Raw genomic sequence first — 13,014 nt, 5'->3', positions numbered from 1 at the left:
CATTAGACTGTCCAATGCTGACCCTTGTACAGTATACTAATCCTTTCCTAAAGCTGTTCTAGCTACCAAGGAAGCATTAATCAAAGTTTTCTGCATGTCCAGGCTGAAGGAATAGCTCACTGGTAATATCCCTGTCTGGGAGGCAGGTGACTGAGTCCAAATCTCGATGTCAATTCTCCCTGTGACCTTGGGTTTGCCCCTTCATCTGCCTGTGCCTTGTCCTCCAAAATTGCATTGTAAGCGCTTCAGTCAGGAAAAAAATAAATAGTAAACGGGGTAAATAGTTCAACTCGCAGGAGAGACCAAATACCTACTTGTGTGGCCAACACATATCAAAAAAGGAGGTACCTCTCCTATAAAAGTAGAGCTCCACTTACAGTTGAGTATTCATTAGATAATGGCACGTTTTCATGCCTGCTCTGCACCATCAATGATGAAAGGTCCAGAGAGAACCTCAAATGTTGTGTTCTCCAATGTTCCCATAATAAATTGCACCTGTTAAACTAGTCGCAAGTGGAGCTCTACCAGTTTAGGAGATGGACATTCTTTTTCATATAGTCAGCTCTTCAGGGGAGGGACTCATTGTGTATGCAATATTCTGCACACATTGTCAAAGCCTGAAAAAAAAAAGCATTTTTATTTATGGATTTGTATTCATTTTTTTAAATCTTGTGCTTTGTTTTTATACATCTGTTTCTTCATTCAAATATTTATTTATATATATATATATATATATATATATATATATATATATATATATATATATATATATATATATATACATATACACACATATATATACACATACATATATAATTTTATAATTTCTCACTTCCTTTTTTAATGATGCTCTGATGATTTCTCTCATTAAATAGGATGCTTTCATTTATATTACCCAAGTTTACCAACTCAAGAGGCTTTAATAAATTAATAAATTGCTATGACTAATCCAAGCACACAAATCTTGAAAACACATTAATTGTACATTAATACTGCACTCACAGAATATTACTGAATCATATGACTCCTGTCCTGCTTCTCTTGTAATAAATACGGTTTATGTATTTTCTTAGCACTGTCGGAACCTAAGGTCTCATGATGTTGGAATTCACTACAGAGGAACTTCTTTGGATGTGAAAGACAAAAACCGAGTGCCTTCAAATGAACCTTGCTCTACCAATAAATCCTCTCATCCATGTACTGAAACTACACACGCAGATACACCTGCATCTGACATCATACAGTACATACAGTCAATTCTATCAGTGTACTGACCCCACAAACTTAACTATGGTTAATGCATACAAATATCTAAAGTATAGTGTATTTTCTCACTCCTACTAACTCCTCCGGTTATTCTGTCACGGCTTTATTGTTCCCGCTTATGCTTTCTGTTGGGATATGTTGTGATATTCTGCAGCAACAATCCTATTTAATTGTATGGAAACTCTGTGGTATTCTGCTTTATAACAGGATATTAGGGGAACAAGGTAACACACTACATCTGTACATAAAGCTAAGCCAGTCCATGTATGCCCTTTTGTAGATCCAGTACTAAGCCCCCACACACCTTCTGCTCTCCCAAAACATCCTTGCCACTCTTGTTAGCCTCATCTGCTATTAAAGAAGTGAATGCATCTTTGCCACAGAGATTTGCCTTATGTCGTCCCCTGCCTTTCCTGCACTTAGCCCCTGTACACACTCATGCCTCCACTCTTGCCCGTGTTGCTGTTCTGAGAAAGATAGGGGGTTTGCCGTACCTTCACTGCCTGTTGGTACTGTTGGGCGCCGACAGCCACGTCCTGTACATCCTGCTCTCGGTCTGTGATCTCACCCAACAAGAGCTGCAGGAGAATAAGAGGTCCATAGAAACATAGAATGTGATGGACGGATAGGAACCACCTGGCACGCAAAGTCTGCCCATTTTCATGTCTTATGTAAAACCCCCAGACCCTGCTTGACCTTTTACTCTCTTACCTATTTAGGATGGCCCTGTGTATACCCAAATCATTTTTAAATTCCCTTACTATATTAGCATCTGCCACCTGCGTGGTGAATCCATCACCCGTCACCAAAAGAATGTTCTCAGATTTTTCCTGAGCTTACAACCCATGTCTTAAACATAAACACCCTTCTTGCTTTTCTTTATCTATCCATCCATCTATCTCCTAGTATACATGCCCGCCACATCAGTTGTTCATATATTTCTCTAAACAACTGTATTTCTCTATTTTTTTTAATTCCTCTCTGCCCTCTGCTACCCAAATGTGACCCTGTATGGAACCTGTTATCCTCATGTGAGCCTGTATGGAACCTGCTATCCTCATGTGAGCCTGTATGGGACCTGCTATCCTCATGTGAGCCTGTATGGGACCTGCTTTCCTCATGTGAGCCTGTATGGAACCTGCTATCCAAATGTGACCCTGTATGGAACCTGCTATCCTCATGTGAGCCTGTATGGGACCTGCTTTCCTCATGTGAGCCTGTATGGGACCTGCTTTCCTCATGTGAGCCTGTATGGGACCTGCTATCCTCATGTGAGCCTGTATGGGACCTGCTATCCTCATGTGAGCCTGTATGGGACCTGCTATCCTCATGTGAACCTGTATAGGACCTGCTATCTTGATGTGAGTCTATATGGGATATGCTACCCAAATGTGACCCTGTATGGGACCTGCTATCCTGATGTGAGCCGGTATGGGACCTGCTATCCTGATGTGAGCCTGTATTGTGTGGAGCATGTGATCCAGATATGACCCTATGTGTGAGACTTGTGATTCAGATGTATTATGTGATACATGTGAACCAGAGGGGACCCTGTTCTGGTGTTTATATCATTATGCCTCAGGCACCAAGACATGGATTGTAAGCTTGCCTGGACAGGGACAGTGTCTGTAAAATTCTATATACAGCACTGTGCTCTATATTTTAATTATAAGCGCTTTGAGTCCCTCTGGGAGAAAAGTGCTACATGAATTAAAGTAATTACCCTCTGGTTCTTGAGTTTGGTCTCCACTTGCTTGACACTGTCAGTTTCCTTGGGCTCGTGGTTGGGGAGGTTATGTAGCCATCCATCCACTCGGTCATATCCGCTTCGGTAGCCAGAATATGCCGTCTTGGCTTTCTGCAGGTACTGAGATCTGAGTGAAAAATAACATGTTAACAAACTTATTACCTGCCTACTATTTTGCTACCCATTCATCTGGTATGTCAGAACCTGCCGCTCATAACCCTGAGATCTTCATACCACCCTGGCTGCTGGTTCTCACCTGCTCTGGATCTGCTTGTCCAGCTGGGTGTATCGCTGGTTGAGTTTGGACACCTCGGTCTCCTGGCGCTCAATGTCCGGGCAGTGCTCCTGGAAGCGGTTGGCCAATTTGTTGCAGCTCTGCTTACTGTTGTGCAGGTTCTGTTCAGCTTCTGCAAGCAACCGCCTGCCTGTTTGAAGCTCTGAGCTCATTACCTGTTTCCGGAAAGATAGAGGCACCCAGAGGACAGTGCCGGAGGGATGAAAGAGAGCGCGAGATTACATTGGGAGCAAGATAAAACGATAAACAAGTTGTGTAGGAGCAAGTAAAAGATAGTGAATGAGAGATAGAAAGGGGTGTGAGACACGAGGAAGAAAGAAAGTTGGGTTGAGAGGAGATGACAGGATCACCTAGTATCCATGGCACAAAGGGTTGATCACCATAAGATCTCTATAAGGATGCCCACTAGAGATGTGTGAATGTCCGTAAATGTGCTTCACAAATTTGTTTTGGTGAATTTCTCTAAAAGTTAGCATTTTTGCAAAATGTTCATCAGCGTGGCAGTACTCAAAACTTTCCAAATTGTTGTCATTTGCACCAGATTCACGTGGAAATGGCAGTATGTGACCTAAGCTCAGGGCCAATTGACTTGCAGAGGACTTTTTGGGGTCTATACACTGTCGGCAATGTAATTTTTGGAGCTACATTGATGCAAAAACCTCACAATATTTTGCGCACAGGAGCGTCTATGTACTGATGGGTTGGGTTTTTTCATTGTGTGCTGTAAGCGTGGAAAAAATGGGTAAAAAGGTGTTGAGGGGCCGAGCAATAGTGATGCCCATGTCATACAGATGTAAATGGCATGTACTAAAATAATTTGTGTATCTTTGTGTCAAAACATTGTCAGCCAAATTAAATCTTCCTGCTTCGAAGGTGTCTAGAGTAATACTGTTGAATAAATATGGTGATTCCCTTGAATGGGGCAGTAAGTTGTCTTCCAGGACTGCCTTATGGAGTAGCACTGTTTAGTTAATGTGGCGTATGGTGTTTTTAAACAGTGAAGCTCTGAGTTATTTCACGTAAATATGAAATAGAGAAACAGGGGAAGTTCAGCTTATTAGACTAGTTGGGTATAACATTTCACGTCTAAAACACGCATCTTATATTTATCTTGGGGTTACACTTGCATCTGTTTGAATCTCATATTTTCTCCCTATGAGCCGCTGGGGAAAACCTACAGTATTACCGGACATCTGGAGGTGCCTGGTAACATTTGGTAAAGAATAGACTGCTGTTTAATTCCCTTTTATTTTATCAACGGTCTATGCTTTTTCTTTATGTTATCTTGTAATCTTTTTCATAAGCGCCGTAACCCGTTTCGTTAAATGTAATAAGCCGTCTTTGAGCTTTGGTGGAATCTGGTTTATTCTGACGGCTTTGCCCGCATTTCCAGACATGTTTCACCAACTTGTTTTGCAAAGTTGAGTTTTGTTAAATACTGTATGTGCATTTTTCTGATAGCCAGGACAGAAGCAACATAATTGGGGCCATGCATGGACATTTTTTGGGTGTACATGCTTATTAATGCCCTGCTGAGAGGAGAGAGACACCTAGGTGGCCAGTTTATTGTTAACCTCTTTGTCACACAAACATCCACATGGGCAAGTGTGTACAGTACGTGACAAATGCATTACAGGCTTCTCCCACACAGCATGGTTAATAAAGGCGCTGAGTAACTGGATAAAGCTCTCCTGTTGATTTGGAGCCTTGAGATGCCTCAAAGTTACTATTAGACCAGGTCCATCTAATAGTATCTGAAAGCCCAGTATCTGAGGGTAACCCAAGTCCTCCAGGCTGTTCGACTCTTGTTCACAGAGAGGGTCAGGTCTTACTTACCGCCAGTTCCTGCTGCTTCTTTTCCACAGCACGAGGGTCTTCTGGCACCGAGTCCTCCTGACACAGTTTGGTCTCATAAGTGCCCAGCAGGTCCCTGCTCTTCTGCAGGCTGTTCTCCAAACGATTTGCTCCCTCAATCCTACAACAAATGTGGTGAGCCAATAAGAGCATATGCCAGGGAATTTTTTTTCGACAATTAGGCCATAACACAAAACGATATTCTCATAAACGCCAATTCAATGTAATGTAATTAACCTGTAAGCATTAAAAGTCGCCCTTTGCAACCAGATGGTTAAAGAAACAGGTCCTATTTGCATCACTTGATAAAAATATATTTTCTTATATTTTTAAAGGCAGTGACAATACCCCTACACCCTCTTGTCCTACAGATCATTCATATTGACGTTTGAATAAGAATTTATTTGACCTTACTCTCTCAGTATTACAGAACTGGGTCAGCAAGCCTATATTGGAGGACTATGAAAATATGGACTGCATTTACTGTAAATCTCATGTAAATAAGGCGTTAGGTTGGTAGTAATGTAATAGTATTAATTAATGTATGCGATGGGATTGTAAGACGGATTGTAGTATCTAGTTAGCTTAGGTTAACTATTTTTGCTTTCACGAGGGATTTTGTGACCTTGCTCCCTGTTTTACAGTGAGACGAGGAGTGTTTTCTCTAATAGGACAGTGTAGAGGCCCATAGATTTATGTTGAGGAACTTGAGTTTACAATAGTGTAGAAAACCATAGATATACATTGATAGAGTTGCAATCTATGGCAATATTAATCCCCACAAGACTTTATGTTGGTGAACTTAAAGTCTAGGACAATATAGATAGACTACGTGTAGGGTAATGTAGAACCCCAAACTTGTATGCTTATGGACTTAAAATCTAGGACAGTATAGAAGCCGTACACCTTATGTTGATGGACTTGCAGTGTAGGACAATGTAGAAGCCTAAAGACTTATGTTGATGGACTTGCAGTGTAGGACAATGTAGAAGCCTAAAGACTTATGTTGATGGACTTTAAGTTTTTTCTAGTCAAACATACTAACAATCCAGGCCACCTACTTGTCCTGAGAACAGGTCAGAAGCTCGTTGACCTTGTCGTACTTCTTATTTGTCTCCCCCACTTTATTTCTGAGGATGGGTCCACTGGAGACATTAGGGGTGTTCACCAGGTAGACCTCACACTCCTGGACACGCTGGGTCTTCTCGGGCTCTATACGTCGTACCTGGTTAGCGATATTCTGAAAGGAGCATGGAGGGAAACCTATATTAGGAGGCGTCACAACTAATGAGGTCAGTGTGTTAAGTTTCTCCATTCATATGAGATTCTAAAGCCTTTACTTAGCTGGCATTACTTCTAAAATTAGTGAGGCATTAAGTGTAAAAAAAACACTTTCGTCTGAGGTAACGAACGATGCCAAATTTGCCATTTGAGTCGCCAACAAAAAAAATGGCTGAATCAGAATTTGCAAGTGACTCGCCATGTATCAAGTCAAAGTACATTGCAATGCTCTGTCTAAATGGGGCTCCAAAAAGAAAGCCTATATCTTGCTGATGAGTCAAGCAAGGAGCTGGTTAATTGCAGCTTAAGACTCCACCTGGCTCATCAGTCAGGTAGAAAACCTCCTGCTTAAACTGCAGAGGTCGCTCTAGCACCGGGGAGGTAGGTGCTGATCAGAGAGAGATCCCAAGGAACCAGACCCTCTATTCCAGGACACAGCGGTCCCTGGAGCCCACCAGAGGGTGCACCCCACGGACACCGACCCAGACTAGGACTGATGTAAAGAGACCCCGATAACAGGTACTTCTTTGGACTTTAGGTTAGAGGCTGGTAAGAGGCCTATCATCCCTGCCATACAGATAGGGACTGGGAAGTGTGAGTCGGCCCGTTCAAAGGGATAGGCCTGTTGTTTATTTTGTATTCTGCCTTAAAACTGTGTTGATTTTGAAATATATGGGTTAAAATAAAGTATGATAATAGTTCAAACAAAAATAGAAGCACAGAAAGGATGCCAGTAAAGTGCAGTATGTTTATTAAACCACGTTTAAACATGTACATGCTACAGATGCAGCCACCAGTATCCGATCACTTGCCTGGGTAAAAACTAAGGCATCTCACAGTAAATGCCTCAACATGTCTGTGAGATTCTGCTGCCAGACTAATGGCCCATCGGATTAACACAGCAGTGGTCCCTGCAGTCCCATTCAGTTTGATTTAGTTTGAATGGGACTGTAGGGACCCCCCACGGTGTTAATCCGATGGGTCATTAGTCTGGCTGCAGAAATCTCACAGAAATGTTGCAGTTTAATCGGGGGATTGACCCAGATTTTCCAAGGCAAGTGATCGGATGCTGGTGGCTGCATCGGTATATATGCACCTGCAAAAGCCACATTGTGCAATCCCACCCTGATGAAGGAGAAAGCTCACGAAACTTTGAGGGGAAAGGGCGCAGTGAGAAGGAGGCAGGATGATCACATTGGGCAATGTGTGATGTGACGACGCAGTTCATAGCATAGTGACATCATTGCACTGGGACTGAGAATCCAATGTATTTCATGCGTGCTTAAAATACTTTTTAGAAATGGATATATAGCCTCATATATTTGTATTCAGTTTAATGAACATAATATAGTATATTGGGATACTTTCTGTGTTTCTATTTTTACTTTACGGGTTTCTGATAACTAGAGAGTGTTTATAAAATACACTGCACGGGCCCTGGAATAAAGCACTGAAGAATCTAAAGGCCTGCAGAAGATTTGGTTTGGAGTGAAACAGACTTTATGAAATTCCATACCTACTTTAAATAAAAAAAAGTATTCTTTTAAGAATTGATTTGATCCTAAGAAATATTTAACAGCAGTGCACAGAATTCATTTTCGGCTACTAATGTTAGTGCATGAATATTTCGTTATAGTGGGATACGTATGTACATCTACATGGTCCTCTGCATGGGTGTCTGTCTTGAAGCAAGTTTTTGTGCATTCTTATCTAACTTAGAGTGGATCTTCTGAATGTTCATTGGCATATGATCATCTGTCAGCATGGATCCTTTTTTGCTTCTGAGTGAGTCTTGTATATCTGTCTTAGACTGGATCCTTCCTGTGTACAGTATGTACGACTGTCTTAGATTTTGTCTGTTGTATGAGCATCTGTATTAGTATGTGTCTTGTGTATGCACTGCTGTCTTAGACTAAGCCTTGTATATCAGTGTCTGTCTTAGAGTGGCTCTTTTGTATACGTGTTTGTGTAAGACTGGGACCTTTATGTACGTCTCTGTCTTAGACTGGTTCTGTTGTATGAGTGTCTGTGTTACATTAGATATTGCGTATGTGTACCTTTCTTAAACTTCTGTATGACCGTCTGTCTTAAGGCAGGTGGGTCTTGTGCAGTGTACAGGTTCAACATTGGTCCAGACACCTCAACAATGTTACCCTTGTTCAACCGGGCCCATTTGTCAACAAGAATAAAACTAATAAAGCTAAACTGAAATGTTGGGTCCCCTGGACCTGACCTGTGGTCCCCCATCTCCAGGGACCCACCGGTTCCTGATATATTTGCGTTTTTTTACACACAAAAAAATATGCCTGCCTTGTCAGCAATAGAAAGCTGCAATTTCAATCTCGCAGCTTTCTATTGGCTGCCCTGGATCGAGCATAACAAAGATGATATTTTCTGCCCAGGTGGAAAATTTCTTCCTTCCCATGAACAAAATGAATAATATCTTAGGAACCAGGAGATATCATGAATGAGCTCAGGGGAACGCCCAGTTCAAGTGATTAAACCCCACCATCCCCCCCTGCTCCCCCACCCCAAAAAAAACCAGCCAATGAAGATTGCTGCTTTAAAATGAGATCATACTGATTAGCCCTCACTCCATTTCCCATGCTCCCTCTTTCCTTTTCCACATTCTCTCTTACGTTCTCACTCGCCACCTCCATCCATTTCTCTGTTCCTGTCTCTCACAACCTTCTCCCCCACACCCCCAGCTCTGACCTTGAGCTCCTTCAGCCGCTCTGAACTGTCCTGTACGCCTCTGTTCTGCTCCAGGGGTGGTCGCAATTGGGAGCTGATAGCCTTCTCCTGCCGGTCCAGGTCACTGTTAACTCTATCCAACCCGGCCAGAAGCTGACGTCCCTGCCCATCCTGGGCATCCGAAGGAGCTATGGATAATAGAGTCATAAGTAGGGTGAAAGTAGTGATGGTGATAACTTTCTGGGTGCCCTAATCTGGAATATTTTGTAGGTCATATACATGCCCATCACTCATTTCTACGACCTCCATTATTTCACCCATGAATGTTAAGGTAAAGTTTGTTTTTTTAAATGAGAATGGAAAAAAATGAGAGCGCTACCATGCCCCCATTGTGTCCCACCTACCCTTGTTGGACTCTTTTTTCAGGTCTTCATAGCGTTGGAGCAGGGCATTCTTGCTTGTGGATGCTTTCTGCTTCACGGCTCGGTACTGGCTGGCAACACTAAAAGGGAGAACGTCAGGACTCAAGGAGAAGATATAGGAGCATTTACAGAAGCAATTAGGGGATGAGCTATAGACAATGTTTCCTGATGCAATTAGTGCAGGAGCTATAGGGAGTCAAAATATGAAGAGTTGGGAGAGGAGTTATAGAGTGGAAGTATAGGAACAGTTAGCAGAGGTGTTATAGGGAGAGGAGCCGTTAGTTATGGAGGTGTAGGAAGAGGATATATGAGCAGTTTGGGGAGATATTATAGGGAGTGGTTTGGGAACAGTTAGGGAAGTAATAATAGAAGCAGTTTTGGGGATGAGGTATAGGAACAGTTAGCAGAGGTATTATTAGGGAGAGGTTATAGCAACAGTTAGGGAAGGAGGTATAAGAATCAATAAAATGACCAGTTACTGTAGTGGAAGAGATATAGGGAGTTGTTATAGAAGCAATTACAGGAGGACTACTGGAAAGGGTTAAGAGCAGTTGGGGGAGGAGTTATAGGGAGAGGCTAGAGGAAGAAGGAGTTATAGGGAGTTTTTTATAAGAGCATTCACTGTATACATAATTACACCCATATCCACTTAAAGAGGCATAGAGGCACACAACAGAAGAGGATATGACACACACACATTCGGACCATATTCTTGATGCATTTACCTCTCGCCAGTGGCTAGAGCATCAGGGTCAGTTGGGGGGATCATGAAACAGACCCCAGGAGCAACCTCCTTCTTTCCATTGCTGTCCGTCACATCCCACTTCTCCCCTTTATTGGCCCTCAGAGTGTACTGCGCCCCGCGGGTTATCTCGCCCTGCAAGACGCAAAACAGAGACTCAGCTGCGTGAAACCCAGGGGAGCACATGGCACTAGTTTCATATGTGTACCTTAGCTACGGGCTCAGCACACGCACACGTTTACTATTATATGGAGAGAGGTAGGTTTAGATCACGTGAGAACATACTTCTTAACTGAAAGGGTAGTGTTTGCATAGACATAAGGACGTAAGGAATGTTTGGCACAGACACAGTGATCTAAATCGCTTCAAAAGTAGTGGTGCGGTGTAGAGACGGGCGAAACTGTCAACATCCGTTTTGTGGAATTCCCCGAGCTTTCCACTCCGCGGTGTAAAATCCGTAGATGGATTGTTCCAGTTTCAATCCGTGCGCATCAAAAAACGCCATTGAATACAATCCCGCTGGCTGAATCCGCGGATTGGATTCTTAAAATCCACCAGCGAATGGCGTAATCCGTGGATTGGAATGTCGGTGGTAAAAAAAAATCTGAAAATGGCGAAACGCGCTTTTTGAGATTGATTCGCCGAAATCCGCTGACCAAAGGAACCAGCTGATTTCCGACGGGTCCAGACCCGTCTAAAAAATTCGCCCATCTCTAGTGCTGCGTCTGATCTACATTTATAAGACATTGGGACAAAGCCTCTTTAAATATTATTTCACAGAGATTTAACCAATATTTATATGACAAAATCTGATGAAGATTCTTCCTAAAACACATCCCTTTTTTCCGTTAGAAATAAAGTACTGTATCATCACGCTGCCACTACTGGATATACATAATTTCCCATTCATCTTCATGTCAAATCGAGACATAGAAAAATATAACTGTATAGTACCAGAAATGATTTTTTCTTGCTCAATATAGTTCCTTCATATTTTTTTAATTTGAGGATTTTTAGTCAAATCTAACAGTTCTTGTACAATAGAATATTGAATGTAATGATTTGGTATTTGATGCATGTTCACAAAGTGATGATTTCTTAAAAAGATCAGAATCCCCCTTCTTAAATACATGCATAGACACACATAGACTTCAGTGGGATTATCCTGTAGTCTTACACATATTTGATGCTCCCGTGACTTCAGTGCTATCACTCTTTTTATACGCATTTGATTCCCACATAGACTTGAATGGAATCGCCGTAATATATGCATCAGATGCACCTATAGATTTGAATGGGATCTTACACACAGCAGATGCACCCATAGACTGCACACATTCGAGCTAGAGAAATCCACACATATCTATAATATATACTGCATGTAGAGAGAGAGAGATTCATACCTCATCAGAAATGAAGTCACACAGAGCTTCCACTGGGATGGGCTTCAGTGGGGTCTCCCTGCGAAACTTTAGGGGCACTACCTGCTGACTGTGCTTCTGCTGGGCACTCACCACCTCTTGATACTTATCCAGAGCCTTCTCCTGATCCTGCAGAGGGAAAGGAAAGAGAGAGACAAAAAAATGAAAGGGTATTATTATCCTAAAGCGTTCCCCGTATTTATATTCTGGAACGGTTAGGGTGGAACGGTTGGGATGGAACAGTTAGGATGGATGAAATTCCAATACAATAACAATATAACATGATATACACACAGACTGGTACAATAGGTTTAGAAGTTCCTGCTTTTAAGAGCTTACAATGTAAAAGGAAGAAAGAGATGGTGGTGTTAAAGTTCAGTTTAGGCTATCTACTAGATATACAGTATTTTCTAAGCATTCTTCTGCCATAATACACATTCCAGTGCTGGAAGACACTATACAGCCCATTGAAGTAATTAATATATGTAAGGGTGCTTCCAGTGCTGGAGGACACTAATTAATATCTTTAAGGGTTCTTCCAGTGCTGGACTATATCTTATGGCAGAAGAATAAATTGAAAAAGGGAGCTGCAATGTTGCCCCCATTTATGGTACAGGAGGTTCCAGGAATTATAGACATTAATGTAATGTCACTATTCACTAATTTAACTATTAAAACCATAACCTTTAAAACAAGTCCTCCCTGCTGTAATCAAAGGTTTCTGTCATAGGCAGAGCCCTAAGTAACAGGAGGTGACAGATGGACAGCAGACAGAAGCGGAACGCTGAACATGGCAGCACGCAGAGGAAAGCCATGAGATTCATTACTTGGGATGATTTACCTGTAATATTTGTATTATTGTATTGATAATTGGGTCTTTCTTGATATATTAAGCAAAGATGGTTATTATCTTACATTAAAAAATGTAATTAGTAGAGGAGTGAGGACTGGCTCTAATATATTCTGCCATTTTTGCGTGAATTTTATGTGAATTCTGCAATGTCACATCATTTTCAGGGGGGGGGGGGTGGGGGGGTTAATGGAAAAAAGAGCATACAATTTTTACAGGAACAGTAAAATTTTAAAATGTTTCCCCAAATTTGTATTACTTTTGTTAAAAAAGCAACCCTATGCTTCATAACCAACACGTGACATTGGTCATGTGACCATGTATATTGGGGTCACGTGAACCAACAAATATTTTCGGTGAAATTTAATCAAAAATGTTGACAGAAAGTGCACGTTTTGCCAAAGTTTGACACATCACTATTCATACTGTAAATGAAGAGCAG

General features: G+C 41.8%; 1 protein-coding gene across 1 annotated transcript in view; it reads right to left on the bottom strand.

Annotated features, from left to right (window-relative positions):
* The window catches only part of PPL (periplakin), a 75,462-nt gene that overhangs the window by 5,373 nt on the left and 57,075 nt on the right, over positions 1-13,014 (bottom strand). The window contains exons 12-20 of the mRNA XM_075566160.1: positions 11,705-11,851; positions 10,285-10,436; positions 9,542-9,639; positions 9,159-9,325; positions 6,224-6,402; positions 5,145-5,283; positions 3,270-3,463; positions 2,990-3,140; positions 1,761-1,844 (exon numbers count right to left, since the gene is read on the bottom strand). Coding sequence (XP_075422275.1) covers positions 1,761-1,844; positions 2,990-3,140; positions 3,270-3,463; positions 5,145-5,283; positions 6,224-6,402; positions 9,159-9,325; positions 9,542-9,639; positions 10,285-10,436; positions 11,705-11,851 — 1,311 coding nt within the window. The remainder of the gene's footprint in view (positions 1-1,760; positions 1,845-2,989; positions 3,141-3,269; positions 3,464-5,144; positions 5,284-6,223; positions 6,403-9,158; positions 9,326-9,541; positions 9,640-10,284; positions 10,437-11,704; positions 11,852-13,014) is intronic.

The sequence above is a fragment of the Ascaphus truei genome, chromosome 11, assembly GCF_040206685.1.
Source record: "Ascaphus truei isolate aAscTru1 chromosome 11, aAscTru1.hap1, whole genome shotgun sequence".
NCBI classification, from domain to species: domain Eukaryota; kingdom Metazoa; phylum Chordata; class Amphibia; order Anura; family Ascaphidae; genus Ascaphus; species Ascaphus truei.
This window is presented reverse-complemented; position numbering and strand designations above follow the sequence as displayed.